The sequence below is a fragment of the Vidua macroura genome, chromosome 16 (genome assembly GCF_024509145.1).
Source record: "Vidua macroura isolate BioBank_ID:100142 chromosome 16, ASM2450914v1, whole genome shotgun sequence".
In the NCBI taxonomy this organism is placed as follows: domain Eukaryota; kingdom Metazoa; phylum Chordata; class Aves; order Passeriformes; family Viduidae; genus Vidua; species Vidua macroura.
This window is the reverse complement of record NC_071586.1, coordinates 1,031,148-1,058,798: the sequence shown is the minus strand read 5'-3', so window position 1 is coordinate 1,058,798 and position 27,651 is coordinate 1,031,148. Positions and strand designations below refer to the sequence as shown.

The window sequence follows — 27,651 nt, the reverse complement described above, 5'->3', positions numbered from 1 at the left end:
CCCATGAAGGGCAGCCTGGGCACTGACATTTAGGTGCTGACTCTTCTTGCTGCCTGTTCCCCGTGAGCAGCTCTGGTCTGGAGCAGCTCTTGACTCAGCAAGGACCAGCCAGCAGCAGTGCTAAACTCCCTCTGGGGTGCTGAGTTCTCTTGCTTAAGGGGCCAGGCGAGCACAAGCCACAAACACCTGCAGAGGTTTGCAGGGAACAGAGGTTTACAGAGTGCAGGGATTCACTGGGCACAGATATTTGTAGAACATGGGCTGTCAGGGGACAGCATTTTTCAGGGGACAGGAGTTTTCAGGGGACAGAGGTTTGCAGGGGACAAGGATTTGCAGGGATTTGCAGGGGCAGGACTTCACAGGGAGAAGAAGTTTGCAGGGGACAGGGAATTGCAGGGTGGCTGCAAGCTCCCACCGAGCCAGGCCCCAGGGCTGTGCGCTTGGCTCTTGGCACCAGAGTTCTGGCTCTGTCTGCCTCCTCCCTGACAGTGCCAGGGTTTTTGGGTGGTCACAGGGCTGTGATCACAACCAGCACTGCCTGTTGTGTCGTGGGTACCTGGCAGTGGGCTTACCACACTGCACTTCCCCAGGAACTTTGGTCATGACTCGGGGCAGCTTGTCCTGCTCTGTCCTGTCTCCATCAGGTTCCAGTTAAAACCAAATGCCTTCTCCAGCCTAAGCTGCAGAGCCATTTGAGCCCTTCCAAAAATGAAACAAATACCCACGGACTGCAATTCGAATTGCAGCTCAATTAGGGCTTGTTCCCAATGCGATCATAAAACCTCCAGTACGAAAACAAACAACCCAACGAAACCACATCCAAGCCTGACAGCATCCTCTGGAATGCCTTTAAAATAACAAGGAGGGCAGAGGAAGATGAAAGCAGTGTGGCCAGTGGGAAGAAGGCTCTTTGGCCCTGAGGGGCAGCTTGGAGGTGGGCTGAGCAGGTGTGGGGCAGGACAGTTTGGGGAGAGCACAGGAAGTGACAGCTGTGATGGAGACGGGCTCCATGGGTACCGTGGAGATGTGGGCCAGTGTAGAAGTGATGATCGCGACAGAAATGGGGCAGCCTGGGGCCCAGGCTTGGGCTGTTCACAGGCAAGGAAGAGGAAGATGTAGAGGTGGTTTGGAGCGTGGTGGTTGTTCTCGGGGACGCTTCGATGTGTGAGCAGGGCGGGGGGAGCGCGGGGCCGGACCCGGCGGCTGGAATGCGTGTCCCGCGTAACCCTGGCTTGCACCGCGTCCAGCCAGTCTGGTGCCGCGGTTCGGGTTTCACGGCGGACTTTAAACCCGGCCATATTTAGCGTGAGCCTCGCTGGCCTGTCAGGGAGGGGAAGCCGCAGCACAACTAATAAAAAAAGCCAAACAAAAACAATGTAATTAAAGAGACTCAGCACTGTGTGTTCCCATAGCAAGAACATTTACCCAAGACTTCCTTGCTCAGATACTTAATGTCAAGCAGCAATTAAAGGCTGGCTGTGTGGCGAGGCAGCGAGAAAGGTTTGCCCTGGCCGGGAGATAGGAGCCCCGGGCCGAGCCTGAGCCGTCCCCCGTGCCTGTGCCGGTGGGGAGGGACCGGCGGCGTTTGGCACTGGGAGGTGCCCCAGGGACATGTGCGGGTCACACAGGGATGCTGCATCCCGAGCAGCAGCTCCCGAGCCCCTCCAGTCAGAGATGGCCTTAATCTGTAATGCACAGACCCACTCAGCTCCTTCCCCACAAAAGTTTGGCAGCAGAGAAACAGAAAAGTTGATTTTCTGTGGATTTTCTAGGTAGGAACCTCTGGGCAGGATACGCAGCAGCTCTGCTGGGTAAATCCTTGTGAAAACAGTAAAATCAGCAGAACTGGGCTAGGTGTAGAAGCTTCCAGCATCTCCTTCCTGACCCAGATCTGTGGATGGAGACTGTGTGAGGCTCTGAAATGTTGAATTTCCTCCCTCAAGGGATGGTTTGGGGTGTCTGGAGCCAGGCTGTGCCCACTAGTGCCCCATTCACTGCAGCCCAAGGTGTTGCTTATGGGCTGCTGGTGTTGGCAGCATCACCTGCCTTGGCTGGTGAGCCAGTCATTGTGCCATGCCCCTCAGCACAGTCCCCAGGGATAGGTGGCCCCATGCCTTGGCAGTGCGCAGGAGGGTGCCCTGCACGGCACGGCCGGGACAGCAGCACTTTATGGTGGCAGCCCTGCCTGACAGCAGTCCTGACCCTGATGGCAGATTTCACAGGGACAAATTCTGATTTGGGCTGCATTTTAACAGCCATTGAACCACAAGATCCTTCTGGTCTCACTTTTAAGCAGTGATCAGGAGGTCTAATTTAAAAAATAAAGAAAAGCAAGAAGCAGCAGCATTATTGTGTTGCAGCGGAGTTTGCTCAAGTGTCTCCACTCCCTTCCTCCCAAAGGCACTGCTGGGCCTGCAGCAGTGGGGTGTTTTATGGGACACTGTCAGCAAGTGATGTACTTGGTTGGCTCCAGACCTCTCTCGGAGCCCTGAAGTCTCTGACTTTCCCAAATTCAGCCTGTGATTTAAGTGGGGATGAGACATTTGGGCAAGCTCTTTCGTGCTGTGCCAGGGGACATGGCTGTGCCTCAGGAGGACACTGCTGATCCCCAACTGGCTCTGTGGTGTGGGATCTCATGTGTCCAGCCTGTGTGAGTCCCTTCTGCCACAGCTGAGTGAGCACTGGCCCCGGAGGGTGAGGGGGGGTGTCCTTGCCATATGCTCCCAGTGCAAGTGTTCCTCAAAGGATGCAAAAAACCTTCTGATTTGGTGAGTAGCCTGGGTGGCACAGGGGGAATGTTCGGAGGGGAAGTGCTCCAAGGGGGAATGCTGCTCTTCATCTCCTGGAGAGGTGCAGGGTGCTGGGCACTGCTGGGTATTGCAGCTCTCACCCAGGATGTGCTTTTCATTTGGGTACTGAGCTGCTGGGAGTCAGCTTTCCCCTCCAGAGCCCTACTGTGCCAGGGTGGGCTGTGTGTCCATGGGGCTGTTCTCTGCTGCCATGGGCCATGAGCTCCACGGGCAGCACAGACACACTGCAGTGTGCCCAGCCTGGGGACAGCGGGGACCATGTGCTGCCATTGGTGCTCAGGAAGTTCTGCACTGACCCAGGGGCCTGACACCACGCTGAATTCCTCCAGGCATTGGGGTCTAACAGCACTGGGCTTCTGGAGCTCCAACAAAAATGTTGTGGCAGGAGAGCATCTATATGAGTTAGTTGTTATTGCTAAACAAAAGAGGCATGCTCGCTTCAGCTCCACTCAAAACAAAACCCAGCAGGTTTGCCAAGTGGGGAGAAAAGAGAAAAGCTGGAGGAAACACAAACAAACAAACAAACAAAGTCTGCTTTGGTGCCTTTCCCTGGACCCAGGTTTTGATAGGCAAGTGCATTTTCTAGGCACACAGATGTTTCCATGCAGCAGGAGTGTTTTGCTCCATGTCTACATGGCCAGGTCACTGCACAGCACCTAAATGCCTTGGTGGTCTGCACAGGCCAGGGTGGGTAACTGCTGTGCCTGCTGCTCTATTAGCCCTGCTGCCTTGCAGGGATGCTGATCATTTGGTCCTCGTTCTGAGCGTGCTTTTTGGTGGGTTATGAAATCCCACTCTTTGGAAGGGCTCCTCTACTCATGTTCCAATTTTAATCCAGCTTCTATTTTGCCAGTCATGAAAAATTGCTTATGCTTGGGCAAAAAGAATGGAAAATGCAAACACATCAGCAGCTCCTCTCCATGCTGGACACAGCACCTCTTGTTCCTGTCCCCATGGTTGTGGGGGAGCTGCTCTGAGTGTTGGTCTCTGCTGTAGAGTGTTGGTGTCCAAGTGTCCATGGCCATAGTTGTGAATTCCTGATGCACAGGGGTGAGCACAGCCCTGGACGTGGGTCAGACCAAGTGTGCTCAGGTGTGGAGAGACCTCTCACACTCAGATTTTTCTCTCAGGAAACATCTGTATGTTGATCTTCCCACTTGATCTCATAGGATAATATAGACATGGAACAGCTCAGGTTGGAAGGGACCTTAAAGACCATCCAGTGCCACCCCCTGCCATGGGCAGGGACACTTTCCACCATTCCAGGCTGCTCCAAGCCCTGTCCATCCTGGCCTTGACACTGCCAGGGATCCAGGGGTAGCCACAGCTGCTCTGGGCACCCTGTGCCAGGGCCTGCCCACCCTTCCAGGGAACAATTCCTTCCCAATATCCCATCTATCCCTGCCCTCTGGCAGTGGAAACCATTCCCTGTCCTGTTCCTCCATCCCTTGTCCCCAGTCCCTCTCCAGCTCTCCTGGAGCCCCTTTAGGCCCTTCAAGGGGCTCTGAGCTCTCCCTGGAACCTTCTTCTCTCCAGGTGAGCACCCCCAGCTCTCCCAGCCTGGTTCCAGAGCAGAGGGGCTCCAGTCTTTGAAGCATCTCTGTGGCCTCCTCTGGACTCATTTTTCTTTGCTGGGGTCCCAGATCTGGAGGCAGCTCTGCTGGTGGGGTCTCAGCTGAGTGGGGCAGAGATGCAGATTTGCCCCCTTTCCCTGCTGCCCACGCTTGGTGCTGGTCACCTCTTGCTGTGAGCTCCCTGTTGGGGTGAGCTTGGCTGCATTGGGTTGTCTTTCCCTGGTAACTGGTTTTTAGGCTGCTCCTGTCCTTTGCCTGTTCCATCCTTGGATACCCCTCTGGACTGAATTGGAGCATGGTTCAGGAGAGTATCCCTGGCATCTTGTGCTAACACACTACTGACATCCACGTGGCTGTGAGGCTTCAGCAAACTCTGCAAGGGCCCAGTCCCTCTTCTGCTCCCAATACCAACCCTTGTCCTTTGAAATCCATCAGCACCTTTCATCCCCCGTCCTTCAGGCTCCCTTTTTCTTGTGCACAGAGCCCTGATGTTTCCTCGTTTGCTGCATCAGGCTGGGAATGGTGGGAGCAGCTCCCTGGAGTGACAGCCACCCACACTGACCCCAGGCACTGGAGTGTAGAGCTGAGCTCATGTCAGCTGCTGTGCCTGAAGCCTGCCTCTCACTGCCACCTTGGGCAGGCACCCGGGAGTTTTCCTTCCCACAGCCAGCCTGGGGGCAGCAGGGACTTGGAGGCTCGGGGTGTGGCTGGAAGGTCACTGCCCCAGCAGCAGCACTGCTGGCACATGAGCTGTTCACAGCAGGCTCCTGGTGCTGAGAGGGCTGTGGGATGGCCACCATGGCCCCCACCAGCTGCATCATAGAATCATGGACTCCTCTGGGTTGGGAGGGACCTTAAAGATTATCTCATCCCACCCCCTGCCAGGGGCAGGGACACCTTCCACTGCCCCAGGTAGCTCCAAGCCCCAATGTCCAACCTGGCCTTGGACACTGCCAGGGATCCAGGGGCAGCCACAGCTGCTCTGGGCACCCTGTGCCAGGGCCTTCCCACCCTCATGATAAAAAATTTCTTCCTTATGTCTGGCCTGGTGACCTGTGGGCAGGGTGGTCGTTCCCTGCCTGGCCAGGTACCCGCTGGGCTTGGAGTGGGCAGGGCTGTCCCAGTCTGCCCTGGCTCTGGGCTCTGTCCTGGGGCACAGCAGCCGTGTCTGTCAGGGACTGGTGCTCAGCTGGAGACTCGGAGGGGCTACGCCCTTCCACAAAACGCACTTAAAATCAAGGAATTGCAACAATTATTAACACTTTTTACTCGGCCAAGATCTGCAGTGTTGCAAACATTAACATTCAGAATATTTATAAACCACATTGTAAACTACCTAGTCGATTTGCTTGTGTTCGATGCTGGAGGAAGGGAGAAAATTAAGATGTCTTATGCTCATCCATCCTCATGTGCTTTTTTTAAAAAAGAAAACCACCTCTATTGCATTGGTTTCCTGAGACAGAATCGTAGTTAGAATCACTAAGGTTGGAAAAAAAATTAAGTTCATCAAATACAACAATTAACCCAGCACTGCCAAGGCCACCACTAAACAATGTCCCCATATGCCACATCTACACAGCTTTTAAACCCCTCAAGGGATGGTGACTCTACCACTGCCCTGCGCAGCTGTGCCAGTGCCTGACCACCCTTCCAGGGAAGAAGTTTTCCTGATATCCCATCCAAACCTCTCCTGACACAACTCGAGGTTGTTTCCCCTGGGAGCAGAGCCCAACCCCCCCGGCTGTCCCCTCCTGTCAGGAGCTGTGCAGAGCCACAAGGTCCCCCCTGAGCCTCCTTTTCTCCAGGCTGAGCCCCTTCCCAGCTCCCTCAGGTGCTCTTGGTGCTCCAGCCCCTTCCCAGCTCCATTCCCTTCTCTGGACATGCTCCAGCCCCTCAAGGTTTTTCTTGCCATGAGAGGCCCAGAACTGACCTCAGATGGATGTGACCAGCCCCAGCTCATCTTTCCACAGAACCTCAGCCTCTTCTATGGGCAGGGTGATGGAGTTTGCTGGTGTGTGGGTTTGTGGCACTGCAAACCTGATGTCCACATCACCTCCCTGATGGTCACAAACACATCTCCCATGGCCAGAGAGCTGAACTGCTGGGGGAGGCAAAGCAGGCAAAGTCTGCTTGCAGAAATTAGCAGCAAGAACCAATTGTGGCTGGGATAAATTTAGTTTGGCTGCACTCAGACTCTTCAGGCAGAGAAGATGGGATCTTCTCCCACACCTCCCTGCAGGATGGGGCTTCGCCATGGGTGAGCTGGTGTTGGCTGGTCGGCCCCTGAGGGCAGGACATCTGCAGGTGTTGTTTTCAGCTATCAGTTGCTCCAGGGCAAAGTTTAGCTGTAGATAAATCAAGACCATTTCACTGAGTCCAGATGACTCATAACCACAGGGCAGGAAACTCTTTTATCTTGGGGGCACCTAGTTTAATATACATAAATGTTCACTCCTGAGCACTGAATAATTTCCATCTCTTTACTTCTCATTAAAAGCAAATCAGAGGAGGGAAAACAGTGAGAAATTTCTCTCTGTCTCTGTTTCTGCCATCTCTAAGGGAGCTTCCTCCCAGCTGTGCAGTCTGCCTGCACTGGGTCATTTGCTGTGTATTTTAATTGGCAGAACAAATGACTTTCTCTTCAAAGCACCACTCCATTTTAAACCCTGATTCTTCAGGCACGAATGGAGCAGGGATCTGTTCCTTTGAGGGAAGAGCATTCTGTGTGGGGCAGCATTGTTGCCTCCTTTGAAGAAGGGGAGCCGGAGTGGAATTTACACATCTTGTTGATGAACCTGCTGAAAGAGCCATCTTCACCTCTGAGCAGCAGCTACAAGTGGAGAGGAGAGAGAAGAACTTGGGCAGCAGCAAACTCTTAAACATGAGAGAAAGGGCAAGATTTTGCTGGAGAACCTCTCAAGTCAGTTCTCTTTCCTAAATATGCCAGGCAGTGCTTTGCATCTCAGGCTTCTCCTGAGGGTCGGAACCTGCCTTTCTGTCTCTTCTTGCCAGAACAGTTCTGCCTGCTCAGGTACAGGTGGCTTTTCTCTCATCTCTGTGCACCAGTGAGAGCAGAGCTGTGCTGCTGCTCCACTCCTGTGCCCTGCCCTCTGCAGAGGCTGTGTATGCTGTGTGTGAGCCCTCAGGAGAGGCCGTGACAGCAGCTACTCCCTGTCCATGATGACATGTGGTGTGCACAGGATACTGAGGACGCTGTGTCTACAGCCAGGCAGACTGTAGGACTGGTTTTCCAGCCCTTCCTTGCATTGTGCAGATCTCTCCTACCATGGTGACACACTCCTGGGTGCTGATCCCTTCCTCCCCATCAGAACCAGTAGGACTCTGCTGCTCAAAACTCACCCACTCCCACGTGGCTGCTCAGGAGTATTTTGCCACCTGAAGTGACAAAACACTACTCTGCTTTTGCAAATGGGCCTTTGGTTGGTGTGGCTGGTGCTCAGTGTCTGATCCATGAAGCCCTATGTTCAGATAATGTCCATTTCTGGAGCAACCCAGGGCAGCAACTTGACACTGTGGCTTGGGCCACACTGGAGACCTCTAAATCCACAGGCTGAAACTGATGAGATGAATGATTGCCAGGAGCCAACCGTCGCAGCATTTTCCACTCTTAAATATCACAGTAATAAAAGGTAAAATCATTAAAGTCCTTCTGCAGCCCCCTGTGCCTCATCTGAAATGAGGACGATAAAAAGTGTGGAGCAAGGGGTTATTAATATCCTGTCTCACGATGATGGCTTTATAAACATCCTTACCGCAGGCACAGCCTCGCTGGAGTGTTCTGGCATGACCTTCAGCCAAATGCCATGCTTTTATCACACTTGATATTTAACCAATAAAGCAGGAGGAGGAAGACTTTGCCCCTAAATATCTGACCTTATACACTGGGGGATGGGGTCAAAACTGAGAGAAACTCTGTTAAGTGTATCCCTGCTAAATGCTCCTAAGACCTGATGCTCCTCTCTGGGAGCCGTGCCAGAGCTCCAGCAAGAAGGAGATCAGATGTTTGACGCAGTGGAAACCCTCCATGCCATGGGGGATGACTCATGGGCAAAAGCCCCACACAGCAACAAGGCCACACTCATGCCAAAGCAGGGGATTTTGGCTGGTGAGATGAGGTCTTGATGGAGACAGGAGGGTCCTGACTGCAAGAAGAGGAACAGCTCCCACTCTGGAGAGCCCCAGAAAAGACACCAGCTTTCCTTGTGACTGGTAGATCTTGAAGATAAGAATCAAAGTCATGTCCCAATGATAGGGCACTGGAACTAGATGGTCTTCAAGGTCCCTTCCAACCCAAACCAGTCTGTGATTCTATAATCAGAGAGGAGAAAAGATTTTGTATATTAATGGATGGAAAAGGTAAGGAGCAGCTGTGAAGCCTGGATCTCTTGGTGAGCAGAAGACTAGGGTCACTGGTCCCTGTCAGGACCTGGCATTGTCTGGATACCCTTAGAAATGGCCCTTAATGTTCCCTGCTCCCACTTCCAGAGAGTGCCCTTTGCTGGAATAACAACTCCGAGAAAAGTGATGTACCAAAAAGGGCTGAGGGATGGTGATAAGTGCAGGACACAGGGTCCTGTAGAAGGGTGGGTGTGGAGAGGGTACACGAGGCTATCCCAGGACAATGCTGATGGACAGCAATCACCCAGCATGGGTCTGGGGGCTGCCGGGCCCTGCAGCCTCCACTCCTGAGGGGGCTGGGCATCCCCGGATGGGGCAGCCCATCTCTGTAGGAGCTGGATGGTGGAGATATTGCCCTGGTGGGATGGATCCAGACCAGTTGTAGAGCTGAGCAGCCTGAGGTTGCTTTAGGCATCCCAGCTTGTGTCTGGAAGGAAATGTCTTATCTGCAGGGATCATATGAGCCCCTTGGCACCCTGCAGGGCCAGCAGCAGTGGTGAGGAGGAGGAATAGATCTGCCACAACTGAAAAGAGATGGGTGAGAGCATTGCTGGCACTGGCATTCACCTTGCAGCTGCTCACATCGGTGCTGCTTGGGAGTGCTCTGGCTCTCCAATTCCTGTCTTGGTCCTGACAATACAGATGTGCCTCTGCCTTTCTGGCACATCCTCCATGCCTCATTTCCCTCCTGTTTTTTTCCCAGGTCATCCTCCCCTAAAATGACGCAGCAGATGCGGGACCTGCAGCTGGCGCAGGCCAGGAAGCCACCAGGCCCTTCCTCACCAAACGCGGCCAAGAGGCTCTATCGAAACCTGTCCGGGAAATTCCGCGTCAACTACACCTCCTTCGACGAGGGCAGCCTGGTGGGACGGGGCGAGAAGGAGAAACTCCGCAAGTCCTACCTGGTCAGTGCCTGCTGGCTCCATCCAGATGGGGACAGAGGGTCCCTCTGTGGGTGGTGCTGGAACCTGGGTGGGAGCACAAGATGGTGTAAAGTGAAGCTGTAGCAAGTTCAGTTGGAGCTGGTCCAGGTGTTTGCTTGGCATCATCCAGATATGTCTGCAAAGAGCTGATGCTCCCAAGCCCTTGGGATGAGGGCACCCTCTCCCTGCTTGGGTTCATGGGGTGCTAGTGAGGGTCCAGGGTATGTGGTGGGATGGAGGAGGGTGCCCCATGCTCAGCCCAGCTGCATTTCTCCTTTCACCCAGTTCCAGAGCAATGCTGCACTCTTTGAGGCTGTGGAACTGCAGGATCTTGACAGGGTGCAGGAGATGCTGAAGCACTACAGCCCTGAGGAGCTGGACCTCAACACCCCCAACAGCGAGGGGCTCCTGCCCCTGGACATTGCCATCATGACCAACAACGCTCCCATCGCCAGGGCCCTGCTGCAGGCGGGAGCGAAGGAGAGTCCACACTGTAAGTTGGGACGGGGAGTCATGCTGTGCCCATCACCTGTGTCTCCAGTGTGGTGCAGTGGAGCACCCCAGGCATTGGATGCAGGTGGGGCAGTCATCACTGGGCTCTGGGAGACAGATGCAGGCTGCAGCAGGGCTCGAGGGGAACCACACACTCAAGCGGACCCCAGGACCAGGACATGGAGAGGAGGATGGGGTCTCAGGGTGGGGATTCATTGCCAGCAGAGGCAGAGCTTGCCCCTAACCACCTTCTCCTCCCTTTCCTCCTGGGCCTGTGGCGATGTGCACTTTCCCACAGTTGTGAGCCTGGAAAGCCGCTCGCTGCACCTCTCCACGCTGGTGCGGGAAGCGGAGCAACGTGTCAACGAGCTGATGGCACAGGTGGTGAACGAGGCGCCCAATGCTGACTGCTCCGAGAAGGAGAAGCAGCTCAAGGCCTGGGAGTGGCGATTCCGGCTTTACAAGCGCATGAAGGCAGGGTTTGAGCATGCCCGTGAGTGACCACAGGAGGGCTGGGGGGCTGTGCCTGCTCCAGGGGAAGGAGTGGGGCTGTGCGTGGCACCAGCATCCATCACCTGCACCCTGTGGCCAGAACTTGCGCTGTGGGTGCATGGAGGGGAGACTATGTTCCATTAGGGACTATGTCCCTGGGACCGGGGAGAGGTCCAAGAGGGACACAGGGAGGTTCAGAGTGACCGTCATTGCTGTAGCAGTCCCTGCACTCTCTGTCCCCAGGAGTGCCAGATGCCCCCAGCAACGTCCACCTCTCTGTGGCCAGCAGCTCCTCATTGCAGGTGACCTTCTGGGAGCCCCTGAGTGTCAACTCAGCTGTTGTCACCAAGTACAAAGGTAAGGATGAGGATCTCTGCAGCAGGGCAGGGTCACACAGCCACAGCAGGTGCCTTGCACCCCGTGTCAACACAATAGAGCCATGGGCAGTGCTGCCAAGCCCCAGTGAGGCCACTTTTATACTGGAGGACAGAGGAAGCCACGCCTGCTGGACAGCCTGGCCACCATCCAAATGCTCTGAGCTAGACCAAACATCATCCTGCACCAAGGCAAAATTCAGGGTGTCACTTGTTGGCTGCCCCCTCATCCTGCACACTGGGAATACTTTGTTGCTATGCATGCCTCACCCACTTAAACCAGATCTTTTTGGCTTCTGGAAGAATTTCTTCCATCCCCCACTTCTGAGCCACCAATTAAAGGTGCTGACCCCATCTTATGTGGCTTGGTGATGTCAGCAGCTCCCCATGACCTTCCCCCCACTATGAATCACCTTTCCCATGCCTGCACTCCGCTGCGTCCATCTCATGTGCTGTCTGCAGTCCCCCTGCAGCTGCTGTCTGTGACATGCTGCCCCAGCCCTGGTGGCCTGTCCCCCACTCCAGGGCCTCATGGCACCTTGGGGTCTCTCTCCTTGCAGTGGAGTGGAGCTGCTCCCCCACCTTCTCACCACTGCTGGGAGAAGCCGTGATCGACAAGCTGAAGGACCTGCACTTCACCATCCAGGGGCTGGTGTCCGTGAGTGCCGGGGGTGCCCACAGCGGGCAGGGCTCGGTAGGGAGAGCCCACAGCTGGGGAAAGCCACAGGCCATAGTACAGCCCATGAGGAGGGAATCAGGCTGCCCAGGGCAGTGGTGGAGTCATCATCCCTGGAAATGTTCAAAAGACGTGTATTTGGTACTTCGGGACTTGGTTTAGTGATGGCCTTGGCAATGGTTGGACTCAGTGATCTTAGACACCTTTTCCAACCTTAATGGTTCTTTGTTTCTATGATGGTTCTGAGCAGGAACTATAGGATTGTGTCACGCTGCATGCCATGGGCACAGCCTGGGCAGAGCCGAAGTGTGGGGCTGGGAGAAGCATCTGTCTCTCCCCCCATGGCTGCAGCCACTGACAGAGGAACCTCCCTGACAGGGTTCCTGGGGACTGGGCAGTGACAGGCAGAATGGGCCCATTCACCCAATGCCTGATTTATTCTCTGTCCCCCTCCCCACTCCTGTCTCCACCCAGGCTCTTCCTGGGCAGTAAATCAGTGGCTCAGTCCTCTGCCACCTGCACAGTCCAACCCCTCGCCCCAGCCCTGATGTCACCGAGAGGAGGGACCAGCTCCATCTTCATCTTTGGGAGCTCGGCAAGGTCATGGCTGGTGGGACTGTGGCTCCTTGCTGTTTTATCTCCCTGAGAACCACAAGAGTCATGCCCGGGCCAGCACCAGGGACACAGGGACTGCAGTGGGATGGAGCTCAGGATGGGAGCACAGGCAGATGCTGGGATAAATGGGCTCACCCTTAGCAGGGGTAGGCAGGCAGGGAGCACTGATTTGAAGAGCAGAGAACCCCCTTGGTGAGGTGAAAGGGGCTTAGGCCCAGCAGCAGTTCTGAGCTCAGGAGCGCTGTCAGGGTGGGAGCTGCCTGCAGTGTGGCAGGAGGGGCTCGAGCGGCGCCTGGAGCAGCATCGCTGCAAAGAACTGCTCCAAGCCCATCAATCACACTCTCAGATCTGCTTCATAGGCTCCTGTCGCCTTCATGAGTGCCTGGAGGCCTGGCAACATCTGGCAGCTTGACTGGGCTTTCATCAGAGACTTTAATCACTGTCACTGTGCTACAAGCCCTTGACAGTGCTGGGCCAGCTCCCTGTCTCCAGGGGCTGGATTCTTACATGTCCCAGGGCATTGCCAGCACCCCAATCCACAGAAGCACTGAGTCTTTCAGGCTGGAGCACCTCTGGCAAGCACCTCTTGCAATGTCCAGTCCTTCCTCTGTGTGCCCCAAACCCACCCAGCAGGGGCACGGGGATTCTCTAGTGCCTCATAACAAGGACTTTGTACAGGAGGGGAAGTGAGAGCCAGTGACCCGGGCTGTGGGCTCCTAGCTGAGTGCTCCTCATGGTGTACTGGACCAGTGAGCTGGGGAGAATCCTCCTTGCCTCACCTGCCAAGCCGGGAGAGGTGGGGCCGTGCTGAGTGTGCTGCTCTCCTTGCAGGGCACGGCGTACCACGTCCGCGTGTCTGCCTACAACATGAAGGGCTGGGGTCCCCCGCAAGCCTCCACGCCCCCCTTCGCCATCCCTTCCAGTGAGTACCCCTGGGAACACTCCTATGGCAGCCAGCACAGGGTGGGGGGGACAGGACAGCTCCCTGTGCCATCCAGGGGTCCCTCTCACTGCTGGGATGGGAGCAAGTGGACCCAGAGGCAGAGGCAGAATTTAGAGTCTCAGGCCAGGCAGGGAGGCTGTGCCTGGGGTTCTGGGGTGCTGCCTCCAGCCAACAAGTGCTTTCCTAGAGTGAGTTTTCAGCCTTGAATTACCCTTGCTGCCTGTGAAAGGCTGAGCCATATCAGGCCTGGATCAGCTCATCCCATGGAGGAAGCGATTAGGTGGCAGAGTGGTCCTGGGTGGCAGTGGCCTCCCACTCTGTGCCACCACATGGTTTCTCCCATCCAGCCCAGACCCAAGGACCTGCATTCCCCAGCATGGAGCTGGGATGGGGGACATGAGCCCCAACAGAGACCAGCTCTGGGCTGTTAGCACTCTCCTCCCCATGCTGGCCCCAGGAAAAGTGTCAGGAAACAGCCACCCAATGTCATACAAGGCACCCTGGGGTGCTGGGTGGAGAAGGGCCAGGAGGACTGAGCTAGAAGGAGCAACCCAAAGGTGAAGTTCAGGACTAACGGGGTTCCAGAATGGCCTCTGCCACTTGTCACCAATCCCAAAGCAGGTGCCTGTGTGGTGTCCCATGGGACTGGTGCTGTAAATAAGTAAGGAACAGCCCCATGGGAGGCTGAGCTTGTCCCAAGGATCAGGCCATGGAAGCCCATCCTGTCCCACCATGCTGCAGGCACGCAGGGAGCAGGGCTGCTGCTCCCGGGAGCAGTGAGGGCACTGGGAACAGGTGGAGGTGAACAGTAATGGGTCAGAGATGTGCAGCACCATGCACAGCTCTGGCTGCAGATCCACAGAGCACCGACATCACCAAAAATCCATTTGCATGTCTAGGAATGCACATAGCAAGGGCACAGCAGTCTACTACTGTGGCTTTGTCTTGTCCCTGTCATATTTGCACCCACTTTAAAGCCCATTTGCCACCTCACACAGGTCACATTCCCTGTGACCGAGATCCAGGTGGCATCAATTGAGTGTAGCTGAAGGAAATCAGACAGGAGTGGGGTTTATTTATTTTTATTACCAGTAATATTTCTCCCTTCAGTAGAGATTCCCTCCCTGGCCCAGCAGAATATAGTCAGGCACCTCCCTGGGTGTTTTTAAAGCTACTAAAAATAGCGGCAAGTTCTAGCCAAAGTTAACAGAGCTGAACTTTCCATGGAAAACAGCAGCGGGCAGGACATGGGGTGTTTAAAGCAATTAATATAAAGTTGAGGGAAAAGAGCCAGCAGGTCCCCAGCCCTGCTCATGGTCCTGCTGCTGGCCCACAGCGGGTGGAGCTGGCAGGAGTTTATTTATGTGTTTGTCGAGGTAAGCCCAGCTTCCAGCACTCATCTGGAGTAACTGGGGAAGACCTGGAGGAAGAGACTGGAAAGAATTTTATTTTTTAAGGCCAGTGAAGTGTAGCAGCAACAGACAGACCTTGTTCCTTCCCCCTGGTGTGTCCCTGCCACGCTATGGGGGGGACACCCAGATGATGTGGGAGGAGGGGATGGGAACCCCTTTTGCCCCAGGCAAAGGGGTGCCGGGGTGATGCTGGTTTGTCCCCACAGACTGGCGGGAGTATGACGGCCGGGCACCACGGCGGAGGGGACAGGCTGAAGCTCTGGACCATCTCCTGGGCCAGGTGAAGACTGTCCACCAGCACTGCATTTGCCACGGTGAGCCCACAGCACAGTGCTCCAGGGAGGCTGAGGCGGGGGCAGCTGAGTCCCCAGGGTTATGGTGTGATCCACAGAGCTGGGGTGGTGCAGGAACAGGTCTGTGCCATGGATGAGAAGAGCAGGGAGACAGCTCAGGCAGTGGAGACCTCACTGCCAATGCTCAGGCAGTGGAGACCTCAGCCTTCCCAATAGGTTGGTATCAGTTCTTCATCTCCTGCTGCAGCATCCTCTGATCTCTGCTCCACAGAGCCCTGCAAGAACCAGCCCCAGAGCAGAAAGCATTCAGTCTCCAAGAGCCTCAAGCACCTCTTCCACCCTGGCAGCAAGTTTCTCAAGACACTGAAGCGGTGAGAGGCTGATGCACGGGGTTGGTGAGAGCCCCTGTCCCAGCAGGGCTGCAGAGCTGCCCATCCTGAGAGCTGTGCCTGCACATTGGGGGCTGGGGCTGCTCAGAGCAGGGTCTGCACTGGGAGTGAGCTGGTGGTGTCAGTGGAGATGAGTCCCATGGCCTAGAGATCAGAGGTTCTCTTGGTGTCTCCATTTGGACTGGCCAAGCTGTGCTGGTGCCCAGATCCCTGCATCACCTCTGGGGCTCACCTGGCACTCCAACTTGTCCAGACCCAGAGTGTCCCCTGCACAGTCTGGCCCATCTCTGTCCCATGTGCTGCAGGGTCATGGGCCGTGCTATCTGCTGGGACAGGTTGGGTTCCTGCTCCTGCTCCCATACCAGCCACAAGCCTCTTCTGCCATGGGCTGTTGGAGAGAAGTGGGGACCTGGGGCAGGGCATCTCCCCTCAGGAAAGAGACCCTTTGGGAGATGGAGGTGGGGGTGGCACTCAGCTGGGGGTGGCACTGAAGTCTGTCTTCCCTCACATGCAGGGGCCTCTACCTGACAGCCATCTTCTACAAGGACGACAACATCCTGGTGACCCACGAAGACCAGATCCCTGTGGTGGAGATTGATGACACCTACTCTTGCCTGCTCATGCAGGATTTCCTCTGGCTCACCAAGGTGGGTGGCTAAGGGACCCTGTGCTTGGGCAAAGGGCCAGGAGTACCAAGGTGACCCAGGCAGGCATCAGGCAACACTTCTGCTTCTCCAGTCCTCTCCACTGGGGCTTGGCAGTGCAGGCAGCCTGTGGATTTGCTTCTTGCTGGGGTTCAGCACGGACCGGGAGACTTCCAGGGAATGGTATTTCATCCCAACCCCTAGAAGTCCAAAGATGGGTGACAGACCAGAGCCACACTGGGCAGGCTGTGTGCCAGCGTGGGTGGGCACTGCCTCTCCACAGGGATGTCAGTGGCTGTTGAACTGCTTCCCCTCAGCATCCTGCCATGGCACCTCTGCCTCTGCTGTAGGATGCACAGGGAGCTGCTGGCAGCTCCTCCGATGTCAGCAGACTAAAGGAAAGGGCATGTGGGCAGCTCAGGGCCAGAATAATTTGCTGGGTGATCCTCATCTACTGATGGAGAGTGCTTTCTTCTCCCTCCCCACCTTGGCCAACTTGTATTCAAACTTAAGGTTTCAGTCCTTGATAAAGATGGATGTCTGAGTGGACATGGCTCAGGGCTGCCCTTGGGTACAGACTCTGGAGGCATCTCAGTGCCTGTGGCACAGGGATTTATTGCACCCCTGCTCAGAGGTGCTGCATGCCCATGCACATTCCTAACCCAACTCAGAGAGGCAAACAATTTCCCCAAAACCCTGGTGTGACCCAGCTGCAGCAGCGGGGACACTCTTTGGTGTGTGCAGGTGTCATGTATGTGGGACGAGATCCTGTGGCTGCGGCAGTGTGTCACCGTGTCCCAGTCCTCCTGCTCCTGCATCCTGCAGACGCGCTTCAAGATGCTGCTGGCCATCTCACAGATGCAGGTGAGGGTCAGCCTGGGCGGGGAACAAACACTTTAAGTGGGATGCTGGGGGCTGAGCTCCCTTGGGAGCACCATGCAGGTGTACCACAGTCAGGATAAACCCAGGATCTGCTGGCCATGACTGTGTGTCCCTGCCTTGTCCTCCCTGGCAGGACTCCAGCCGTGGGACAGGGAGGTGTCAGGTGTCATGGCAGTCTCCTGCAGAGGGGCTTGGGACCATCAGGGTGCTTTTCTGGGCAGACTGGTTTCCAGCAGGCAGCTGCAGGCACATCCCAGGTGCCCAGACCCACCGTGCCTCCGGGATGTCTCCTGACCCTCTGCTTTCTCCTGCCTTCCCACCCTGTTGCACAGGGGCTGCTGGGCATCCAGGACCTGGGGCAGGTCTTCTTTGAGCCCATCAAAGACAAACAGGGCAACATCCTTATCGTCACCCTGAAGGAGGTGAAGACTAACCAGACCTTCGAGAGTGTCCGTTGGGTCCCCATCTGCAAGCTGCAGACCAGCCGCAAGTCCGTGTCCTCCCCCGAGGAGCCCACTGCTCTGGACACGCTGCTCATCTCTGTCCAGGTGTGTGCTGGGGCAAGGATGGCAGTGGGCTCCCCTGGAAACACCAGTGCTCCCTGCTCCCCCTCGGCCTGGAAAGGTCACAGCAGAGGGGGAGCAGAGCCCAGCCAGCCTCCAAAAATCCTGTTGTTTCAAGAGGAGGCATCAAGTTGGTGCCAGATGCGACCTGGCAGCACTGGGTTGTCTTCCTGTGCTGCTCCCCTTCTCCAGCTGGACTGGCTGTGCTACAGCATCAGCCTTGCTGTGAGGACTTGCTCAGTCCAGCAGTGCTTTGTTCCCAGGACAAGCTGGCTTATCACCAGCGGAGCAGCCATGCCCTCTCCCCGGGCCTCTACCTGGGCTACTTGAAGCTGTGCAGTGCCGTGGATCAGATCCGAGTGCTGGTGCCAGAGCAGCTCCCCAACATCCTATGCCACGTCAAGATTCGCTCCAACCCCAACATCTCCAGGTGGGATTTGGAGGGCTGCCCAGCCAGGGCAGCCAGTCTGCTCTGTCCCACCCCAGCTAACAGCATCCATCTCCTCCTGCTTCAGCAGCAGCATAATATTCCCTTTTATCCCTGCCATGCAGCGCTCTCAGGCACAGGGTGGGGTTGTTAGGGTGTCCTGTGTGGGGTCAGGGCTGAACTCAACAATCCGTGTGGGTCCCATCTAGCTTATTATATTCTGTGAGTCTGATTCAGCCTAGAGCAAACCAAGTTCCCTGTCTACCTCCACCTCTCCCATACCTCTGGGGATGCTGCACTGTCTGGGAGAGGAACAGCCAAGCAAACACAGCTCTCACAGAAATTGTGTCCACGTTCACCCAAACTGCTCCCTCCTTCACCTGTCTGTCTCTGGCCTTCTGCAGGGAGGAGTGGGAGTGGCTGCAGAAGATGGCCAGCGTGGAGGAGCCTGTTCCCACAGAGACAGAGACTGACAGATCCCAGAACCCCTTGTTTCAGGAGCTCCAAGTGGCCATCAAGGAGCTGATGACGCTGGTGAACATCCCATTTCAAGAGGTAGAGGCTGGAGCCAAGGTCCAGGCAGAGGGAGGGGATGGGGCTGTGAGCACAGTGCTGGTGGTTGCAGAAGGCGGGGAACTGCATGGCGGGCTCTCCTTGTGAGGCTGGAGCACCTAGATTTTAGTGCTGTGCAAGCTGAAGGTGAGTGCTGAGTCTGCCCTGCCCAGGGACAGTGTCCACAGGAGCTGTTCGTCCTTCCCACACTGTACCCCAAAGCAACGAGGGCGAATCTGGGTTTGTTACTGCTGCCAGTGGTTTGGTCCTGAGCAGCACAAGACCAGCCCAACTCTGCCCCTCCAAAGCAGGCTGGTCCCTGGCCGGTGCTGGGCTGGAGCTTCAGCCCCTGGAGCCAGACTGCATGGGGAGAAACCTTCCTCCACCATGCCAAGTATCTGCTGGGAAACAACCCAGCAGCTCCAATGCCAGGTATGTGCTTCTGGCTGGGTAGCTGGGAGGGCACCTCCCTGCTCATCACTGAGCCATCGCTGGTGGCACGTTTTCGACACCCGGCCACGGTGACTTTGACCAGAAGTTTCAAAACTTTTAGGAAAAATTTGAGAAGAAGTGATGAGATAATGCAGATTATGCCAGAAGCAAGGGGCCTCTGGTTGTGTGCTGAAGCTGCAGTGTCCCCTGGCTGCAGGTGGTCCCTGAGGACTAATCTGTGCAGGAGGACTGGGCAGAGGCCCCACCAGGTGATGTGTGCAGCTGTTACCTGCAATGTCTTCTTGCAGGCCAAAGACTTCCGTCTGTACAGCCAAGAGGTGCTGGACTTTGGGGATCAGGTCTCCTTCCTGCTGCTGCTGCCTCCATCAGATGATGTCTGCACTGCTCCAGGCCAGAACAACCCCTATACCCCTCGCTCTGGCTTCCTCACACTGCCACTGCAGATCTTCGAGCTGGGTGAGGAGAAGGAATGCCAAAACTCACCTTGTCATCTGAGGCCTCCGGCGAGCTGGGCTGGGCAGTGGTGTGCCTAGACTTCCCTCACTCCCTGGGGAGGAGGGATGGAGGAGTGTACTGAGGGCTGTCCAAGTGGAATAATGGACAGTGTTGCCTCCTCATCTCAGGTGATAGGGAGGGGGCTGTAGGGCATCCACAGCATGGATTTTCACGTTTTTCATCCCTTCCCCTCTTGTTTCCTCTCCCAGTCCACTTCTTCACGTACAACCGGGAGTTCATCACTCAGTACTGCCAGGTGTCCGCCCTGCTGGAGCTGGAGTCACTTCTCTCCCAGCAGAGCCTCAGGGAGGCTTTCTCTGATGCCGAGCTCTCCACTGCCAAGCAGAGGCACCAGCAGGTTCAGGACTACATCCAGGTATGGGGTGGGAGCCAGGCTCAACAGTGCTCCTAACCTGCCAGGACTCAGGCAGCAGCCTCTGCATCCAGGCTGTTCCCTGGTCTTGGTGGCCCCGGGGGATTTCTCTGATGTGGCTGATGGGCAGCAGCAGCCTGGTCTTTCATAGATTCATAGAATGGTTTGGGTTGGAACAGACATTAAACCTCATCCAGTTCCACTATCCCAGGTTGCTCCAAGCCCTGTCCAACCTGGCCTTGAACACTGCCAGGGATCCAGGGGCAGGCACAACTTCTCTGGGCACGCTGTGCCAGGGCCTCAGCACCCTCACAGCCAAGAATTCCTTTCCAATTTCCCATTTAACCCTGCCTTCTGGCAGTGGGAAGCCATTCACCCTTGTCCTGTCACTCCAGGCCCTTGTCCTGTCCATCCAGGCCCTTGTCCCCTCCCTCCGTCCCTTGTCCCAAGTCCCTCTCCAGCTCTCCCTGGAGCCCCTTTAGGCTCTGAAGTGTCCCTGGAGCCTCCTCTTCTCCAGGCTGCAGTTGCTTTATCAAGCAACTTCTTACTGCAATGATCACATTAAAAATCCCAAGGAGAGACCCAGAGTGCACATGCCCTCCTTGCTAGAAAAAGGCCTGCAAGTGCATTTTAGGATGGACTTGCAAAACACCATCCCACACTACCCCTGTCCCCAGCACCCCTGCTGAACCAGCAGCTGTGTCCTCCTCCTACCTGAGAGCACTTTCTTTGCATTTCCCGGCCCAGGGATTTCCCCAAAGCTCTGGGGAGATGTGTGTATACAGACTCCGTGTTTTGCCATGGCACTTTCTTGTTGCTGTCGTTTGCTGTGTGAAAGGGCTCCTCCATTTCCTCTGTTGGCAGCAAATGGAGGAGATCTGGCGAGAGATGCGCTGGATCATGGATGTCCTGCAGCACGCCCGCTACAAGCAGCCCTCCTGTGGGATCTCTCTCAGTGGCTTCCTCAGTGAGGCCGGGGGGACAGTGAAGGAGAAAACCCAATCCTCCTCATCCCACATTGACTACCTTCCATCCCCAGTGCTCTCACCAGAGACCAGCCGCAAGCTCAACTCCGGTAAGGACCTGGCTGTGCCGAGCTCCTGCCTGGTGGGCTCAGGGGCTGCCCGTGCTCGGTGGGTCGCGGGGGCTGGAGCCGGGTCTGTACAGGGCAGTCGGTGTCAGCCGGGACCCGCCCTGCCTGTGCTGTGGCTAGCGCAGCTCAGGTGTGTGACAAGGGGGTAAACTCAGAGGCTTCCCTGGATTCCACCTCAGCGGGGGTTGTCCACACTCAGGCTGAGCCGCTCTTTGCTCCTCTCACTCCTCGCAGACTCTCACGGCCTGTCGGACGAGGAAGGCTCCTCGGAGGTGTTCTTGGCCACTGACAGCGACTATGACTCCAGTCGGGCGCAGAGCCCGAAGGAGCTCGACCTGGTGTACTCCACCTCGGGGCCCGAGTGCTGCAGCCGGAGGGTGGCCCGCACCCTGCGGGACAGTGCCCCGGACGTCCTGCAGAGCCACGAGCTCAAGACCCCACCCCCAGTGCCGCCACCGTCAGAGGAGCCCCGGCCACCGCCCAAGCTCTATGACAGTGACTTTGTCCTGCCCAGCCGGCAGATCGAGCTGCTGCGCATCACCGAGAAGCGACAGGCGTACTGCGTTCGGACCAGCAGCCTGGACTTCCCCAAGTCCCACTGCCCCGCTCCGAGAAAGTCCTGCCCCGGCTCCGTGGACAGCTCCCCGGCCGAGAGCAGGACCACGGGCCACTGCAGCCAGCTCAGGCTGGGGACTGGCTCGACACCCAGCCCCGAGCACCGCCGGGGCGGACAGGGCTCCGAGCCCGTCTGCCGGACGCACTCAGATGAGTGGACTCAGGACTTGACAGAGCAGCAGCCAGAGCAGCCTGGGGGCTTGGCCGACAAAGGGAAGAAGCCAGGCTCTGTCACCTTGAGGGTCTGCCCTCAGTACGAAACGGGACTCTCCAAAGAGACCAGTGTCAAGGTACCAGAGCCTGTAATGGGTGGCGCAGGGGCTCTGCTGTGCCCGGAGAGATAGGGCTGGCAGGATGGGGACAGAGACAGCAGGACTCATGTGTCCCACACCTGGCACTGCCCTCCCCATCCTCCACCATCCCAGGGGTGAGGTCCCCTGGAGATCCGCAGCACTCCTGCCCTGACTCCCTCTGTCCCTGCTGTAGATGAAGCTGCTGGTAGGACAGGGTGTCTCTGCAGGAGCGATGGCTACTGCTGCTGCAGGAGTGAGCCAAGGCCACACGTAGTGAGTTCTGGGGACAAGGCAGTGGGGCTGAAGTTCAGCTCTTGGTCTGTGGTTCAACAGGTGACAGTAGGTTGGTGCCACCCAGAGTGGGCAGGCAAAGCAAGGGACACTTTTTTGTTCATTTTTGGTGGGTTTTTTTTGTTTGTTTTTTTTGGTGGTTTTTTTTTTTAATAAAGAGAGAAGAAAAACCTGACTGTTCTAATAGGGAAAAAAAAAACCAAAATAGTAGATGAGTGTATTAGCAGAAATCCAAATCTTCCTTGATATATCTGAGCTATTGATATAATAACTGAATCCATTGTTTAAGATGGTGTCCTTGCCACATCCTTGCCATGTCCTGGTGTTCAAACATATCATCCTTCCAGGCCAAAATTCAGCTTCAACCCCTGCCCTGGCCATGCTCCTCTGACAGCCTCCTCTTCCCAGGTGTGTGGTCTCTGCTCCAGCCTTCCCCATTAGGGAGGGGAGAGCAGGAGCCTTTTGTCTCCAGCCTGTGGCAACTCCAGTGTCAGAACCCACTCCAGTTCCAGCTGGTGCAGCAGGCAGAGCTCCTTCAGACTATGCTGGAGCAGCTGTGTGACCTGACTCCTCTTCATGAGGGCTTTGCTGCCAAGAGCTGACCCCACCAGCTCTGATCACTCACACCTGCTCCAGGTGGGGTCGCCCATAGAGGACCATCCCCCTGGATGCACATCTTGGCAGGTCCCCCTCTGGCTTTGTGGCTTCCTTTGGTCCCAGCCATGGAGATCCTTCCCCTGTTGAAATTTCCTTTCCGAGACATTCCTGGTGCCCAGGACTGAGGATGATGGAGCAGAAAATCATTAAATCATGGACTGTTATGGGTTGAAAGCAACCCTAAAGTAATGGCAGAGGAAGAACTGCGACAACAGGCTGATTGGTTTATTGCTGGGGAGGTTTGATAGCCAGTGTCTCTGCACCCAGCCGGGACATCCTAGCAGAGACAACTGTGCCTCGCCGGATTATTTTCCATTTGAGGAATGCCCATAGATTTCTATGGAACTGAAGCGGAGCCCTCAGGTTCTTGGCGGGCTGCCCATGTGGTTTTTGAAGTTGCAAAGCTTTGGACACGCCTGCTTGAAAGCATTTTACGATGTTCTCCTCGAAGAAAGGCGAGTTCAAAGGCACGGCTCCTTGGCTGGTGTAAATCAGCTGAGCCCTGCCACAGCTGTTCAGGGCTGGCAGTGCTCACGTGGGCCCAGGGCTGGGACCACCCTCACGAGGCAGCACTCCTGGCGCTCCGCAAGCCCTGACAGATGTGCCAAAGGAAACGCTGCCTTGCCTGGGTGAGGATGGATGTCCTGTCTTTGGGCCTTTGAAGCCAAGCAGTGGCTCCTGGCGTTAGCAGCCAGGGCCCTGATGAGCTCATTTTCCTGACAGGATTTGGGATTCACAGGGCTGTCCCCAGGGAAGCAGAGGGCAAAGGCAGCTGTTGGTGGGAGAGCCCCACGCTTGTGCACAGATTAAATTTATTGCCCTGTTCCAAAGAGGTTTCAGTTGTAGTTTGGCAGAGCTGTTGTGGTCCAGCTGATCTGAGGGTCTGGACCCTGCTCACAAGAGGGACTTCACACAGGTCCCTCCATGGTACCAGGAGCAGGGCAGAGACTGTCCCTCTCCAGCCCCAGGTGATGAGATAGTGGGGCAGCCTCAGCAGAGCTGTAGGTGACACATGCAAGGGTTGAGTGGCAAGATCTTGGAGACAGGAGTGGAGGCAGGAGAGTAGTCCATAAGTTTGGGCCGTGGCATGCTAGGGCACCCCTTGGGCGTTCCCTGGGCATGGTGTGCCCATGGCTCTGTACCAGACTACTGCCACCTGCTCATGGGCACCACTGGGCAGCTGTTCCTCCACCCTCACCATTCCTCCACGCCCTTTGCTGCCTCCGGCCCCTGTTCCTCCTCATTCCTCCCCCTTACCACCCATCTCTCCCATCTCTCCATCTCTCCCATCTCTCTCTCCACAGCTGCACATCACCAGCCAGACGCCTGCCAGGGAGGTGGTGAAGCTGGTGGTGCTGGAGATGAACGACATCTCGCGGGACGTGTTGGGCGGCTTGGCCGCCGTCTGCTACAGCGAGGAGCAGCTGGAGCACTTCGGACTGGTGTTCGCTGCCAACGAGAGCGAGCGGTGGCTCCCCGATGACTTCCTGCCTCTGTCCCTGCACACCAGCCAGCCCGAGGGGCAGTTCTACGTCCGCATCAAGGAGACATCCCCTCTGGTGCTGCAGTATGGGCCAGCGACCACCGTATGAGAGGAGAAGAGCCGGCGGGACGGAGCGGAGACCTCGGCTTCCAGTGAGCAGACAGCTCGTCTCTGATGCTTCCTTCTTCCACAGACACCCTCTCATCAGGCGTCCGCGGGGTGGAATGGGATCATACTGGGTTGTGTGTTATTTGTTTGTGCTATTTTTTAATTTTTTTTTTTAACCAAAGAGACATCAAGACTCAGTTTTTCTGACTGGAGAAGAGGAGGGTGGAGTCCAGAGACCTCAGAGCTCAGGAGGAATCTCTGCAGGAATGGAATTTTTGAAAGTAAACATTTTTAAGGAGAAACAGGGGGGAGAGAGAGAGAGAGGAAAAATATTACAAGAAGAAGCAGCAATACTTTTTTTCCCATTTTTTTTTTCTGAAAAACCTTGTTTGGGATTCACTGAAGGCAAAACCACAGAAGACTACTAGGGAGGGCTGTGGTGTCAGTGAAGAGAGGGCAGGAGCCTCAAGGACAACCCTGGAAAAGGGTGTTTTCCTATCTGCCCTCCTTTCACTGCATCTGGAGAAATCATTCTTGCACAAAGTTCTTGGAACAAAATTATATTAGTATTTTTTTTCTGAAAAAAGTCAATAATCATTGTGCTAGAGCCACTGGAGTTGGGTAAAGGTGAAGACCCTTTGACTTGTGTCCAAGACTAAAGGAACCCATGCAGCCAGCCCCCTGCACTCACAGACGTGTCAATACCACACTAGACATTTGCTATAGGGCATCTCCTGCAACCCCCTGGCCTTCCCTGTCCCCCTGGGTGCTGTTTTGTTCTGGTGATTGTGCTTCTCTAGTACGTCCTACAGCATGACATTTTGTTAGCCACTAGGTCTCCTGTTAACAAGGTTACTTTTCTGATCTCCTGTGGTCCATAGTAAAGACGACTGCTGCTGACTGCATATCACTTGTCCTTCTTGTGGCTGGGTGCATAGCATTCCACCATCCATCTCCCAGACCAGCTCTGATTCCAAGGGCTGGGCTCCTCTTTCCCAGGAGTGTTTAGTGGGATGCTTTCCATGCTGTGCAGCGTTACATTAACACACAAATCACATGTGTGGGAGCAAAGTAGTAGTCAAAAATGCTCTTCTGGGATTTTTTGCTCTGTAAGGCAGAAAGATCAACTTGGGCATGCCAAAGCATCACCTCCATAGGCTGGTGAAACCGCAGAGCTGTAGGGCTGGATGCCTAAGTCAAGTCCTGCAGCTTCCACTGAGGGAAGAACGCCTGGAGAGAAGCAGGGGTGGCAGCAAGAGCTCACAGCTGTGTCACAGCTGGCACAAACACTGTGAAGAAGGTGCCAGTCTGGCACCCCTTGGCAAGGCGAGGCTCCTGATGCCGATGTCCCTGCAGCAGCTGCCTCACTGCCCTTCCCTTGGCACAGAGGGATCAGGGCTGGGCAGCAGCCCCTGTCACTGGGTGCCAGGGTGCAGGAGGGGCTCTGTGGGCAGCCATAAGGGTCAGCTGTCACTCTGCAGAGGTTCCTCATTCCTCACCTTGTGGCCACCAGTGTGGCACGGGCAGGAATATATCCCAGCATGAACCCTTCCTGCCCCACGTCAGAGGCACTGTGGAGGGGAGGATCCTGTGCCAGCCCCTCAGCTGGTGCAAATCAACCAGCACCACATTGACGTCAGTGCAGGCACTGCCATGGGATGTGGAGGCGAGCAACAAAGGAACTTTTTCAAAGGCGCTTCTCCCATCTCCTCTCTCCTTTGCTTGTCTTCTGCCTCAAGTTAAAACCAAGCCCACTCTCCCAGGTCAAGGAAGAAGTGGTTTGGTGAGTGTAGAGGTTTCTATGGTGTTTGCCATTGTTGGGCATCCACAGGCATTGGACATCCCAAAGAGGCAGGAGCTGCAGGGTGGCCCTTCCCTTTGCATGTGTCACCTATTGATGCTCAGAGCCTGAGGCAAGGCAGAGGGAAGGCACAACTGGTGGAAAACTAAGTGCCTTTTTAGAAGTCACAGAGTGAATTCAGTGTTAGATCAAGGCTATGTACAGAAAGCTACATCTGTGTCCCTGATGCTCCTCAGCATGGAGCCGTGCAATCCTGATGCCCTTTTATTTGACCCCAGAAGGGAAAAAGTCCTCCTCTTGCCTTAAGAATTTGTTCTTCCTTCCTAGAAGCCCAGTTCCATCAAGAGAGATGGAGCCATGACCCCAAGCCCTGTGCTGCTCTTTGAGGTGGGCCTGGGACAATGTCTGCAGCTGGAGCTGCTGCCCACCCCCCTGTGCAGAGCTCTGCCTGTGGAAGGGTCTCGCTGGCTGTGCGAAGCTTTTCTGCAGGAGCTGCTCTGGCCACACAGCAGCTTGGATCACTTGGCTGCAGGGAACACTATGGGACCTCCTCTCCTTGCCTGGGAGAGGAAGAGAGAAGGAGCCGGGGCCTGGGTAGGAGCAGAGTTGAATGCAAAGTGGGAAGAGCGGGAGTTGCACAGCTTTTTAGTGGGAAGCCCCACAGCCAGGGACACGGGAATGTGTGATGTCCTGATGCAACACACTCCTCACAGAATGACAAAAGATTTGGGGTTGGGAGTGACCTCTGGAGATCATGCAGTCCTGACCCCTGCCCTGGCACGGTCACTTGGAGCAGGTGACACAGGAATGTGTCCAGATGGGTTTCGAATGTCTTGAGAGAGGGGAAACTCCACACCCAACCTGGGCAGCTGTTCCAGTGCTCTGCCACCCTTCTTGGAAAGAACTTCTTCCTAATGTTGAGGTGGAACTTCGTGTGTTTTTGTTTATGGTCATTATTCCTTCTCCTGTTGCTGAGCTCCACTAAAAAGACTCTGGCACCATCTTCTTGGCACCTGCCTTGAAGATATTTGTATGGATTGATGGGATCCCCGCTCAGTCTTCTCTTCTCCAGACTAACTAGGCCCAGCCCCCTCAGTCTCTCCTCATAAAGAGGTGCTCCAGACCCTTCATCCTCTTTGTGGCCCCTACTGCACAGCATTCCTTGAAGAATGGCACTTGCAAGGTGGTTGTCTCTTTTCATATTTTCCTTCTCTCCCTCGATGGTTTCATGGGCACGTACCAGTGTTTTCTATCTGAACAGGTTGCTGAGCCTTCAGACACTCTCCTGCCTTTCCCCACAGTCAAGGACTAGGAACAGAAGGCAGCAGGCTCTGTCTGTGGCATTTTTTAAGGCTGCCATCTCAGTGCTGGGGCTGTGGTGGCTCTTTGAGGCAGTGTGAAGAGGTATTGGGTGAAGGGCAGCCAGGGCACTAAGCCCTGGCAACACCAGGATTCAGTGTTAGCCCTGTAGATCTCCTTGCACTGGTACAGAGGGTTGGTGAAGGGGTT

At 55.7% G+C, this 27,651-nt stretch overlaps 1 protein-coding gene across 1 annotated transcript in view; it reads left to right on the top strand.

The window, feature by feature from the left end:
- LOC128815364 (ankyrin repeat and fibronectin type-III domain-containing protein 1-like) overlaps window positions 1-25,246 on the top strand; it is a 191,087-nt gene extending 165,841 nt beyond the window's left edge. Inside the window, exons 6-23 of the mRNA XM_053992058.1 lie at window positions 9,507-9,708; window positions 10,012-10,219; window positions 10,517-10,711; window positions 10,954-11,067; window positions 11,645-11,742; window positions 13,207-13,297; window positions 14,937-15,044; window positions 15,295-15,394; window positions 15,927-16,059; window positions 16,801-16,920; window positions 17,271-17,486; window positions 17,765-17,931; window positions 18,333-18,483; window positions 19,221-19,389; window positions 19,638-19,804; window positions 20,666-20,876; window positions 21,129-21,799; window positions 24,055-25,246. Coding sequence (XP_053848033.1) covers window positions 9,507-9,708; window positions 10,012-10,219; window positions 10,517-10,711; window positions 10,954-11,067; window positions 11,645-11,742; window positions 13,207-13,297; window positions 14,937-15,044; window positions 15,295-15,394; window positions 15,927-16,059; window positions 16,801-16,920; window positions 17,271-17,486; window positions 17,765-17,931; window positions 18,333-18,483; window positions 19,221-19,389; window positions 19,638-19,804; window positions 20,666-20,876; window positions 21,129-21,799; window positions 24,055-24,342 — 3,409 coding nt within the window. The 3' untranslated portion in view covers window positions 24,343-25,246. The remainder of the gene's footprint in view (window positions 1-9,506; window positions 9,709-10,011; window positions 10,220-10,516; window positions 10,712-10,953; window positions 11,068-11,644; window positions 11,743-13,206; window positions 13,298-14,936; window positions 15,045-15,294; window positions 15,395-15,926; window positions 16,060-16,800; window positions 16,921-17,270; window positions 17,487-17,764; window positions 17,932-18,332; window positions 18,484-19,220; window positions 19,390-19,637; window positions 19,805-20,665; window positions 20,877-21,128; window positions 21,800-24,054) is intronic.
- The last annotated feature ends 2,405 nt before the right edge of the window (window positions 25,247-27,651 follow it).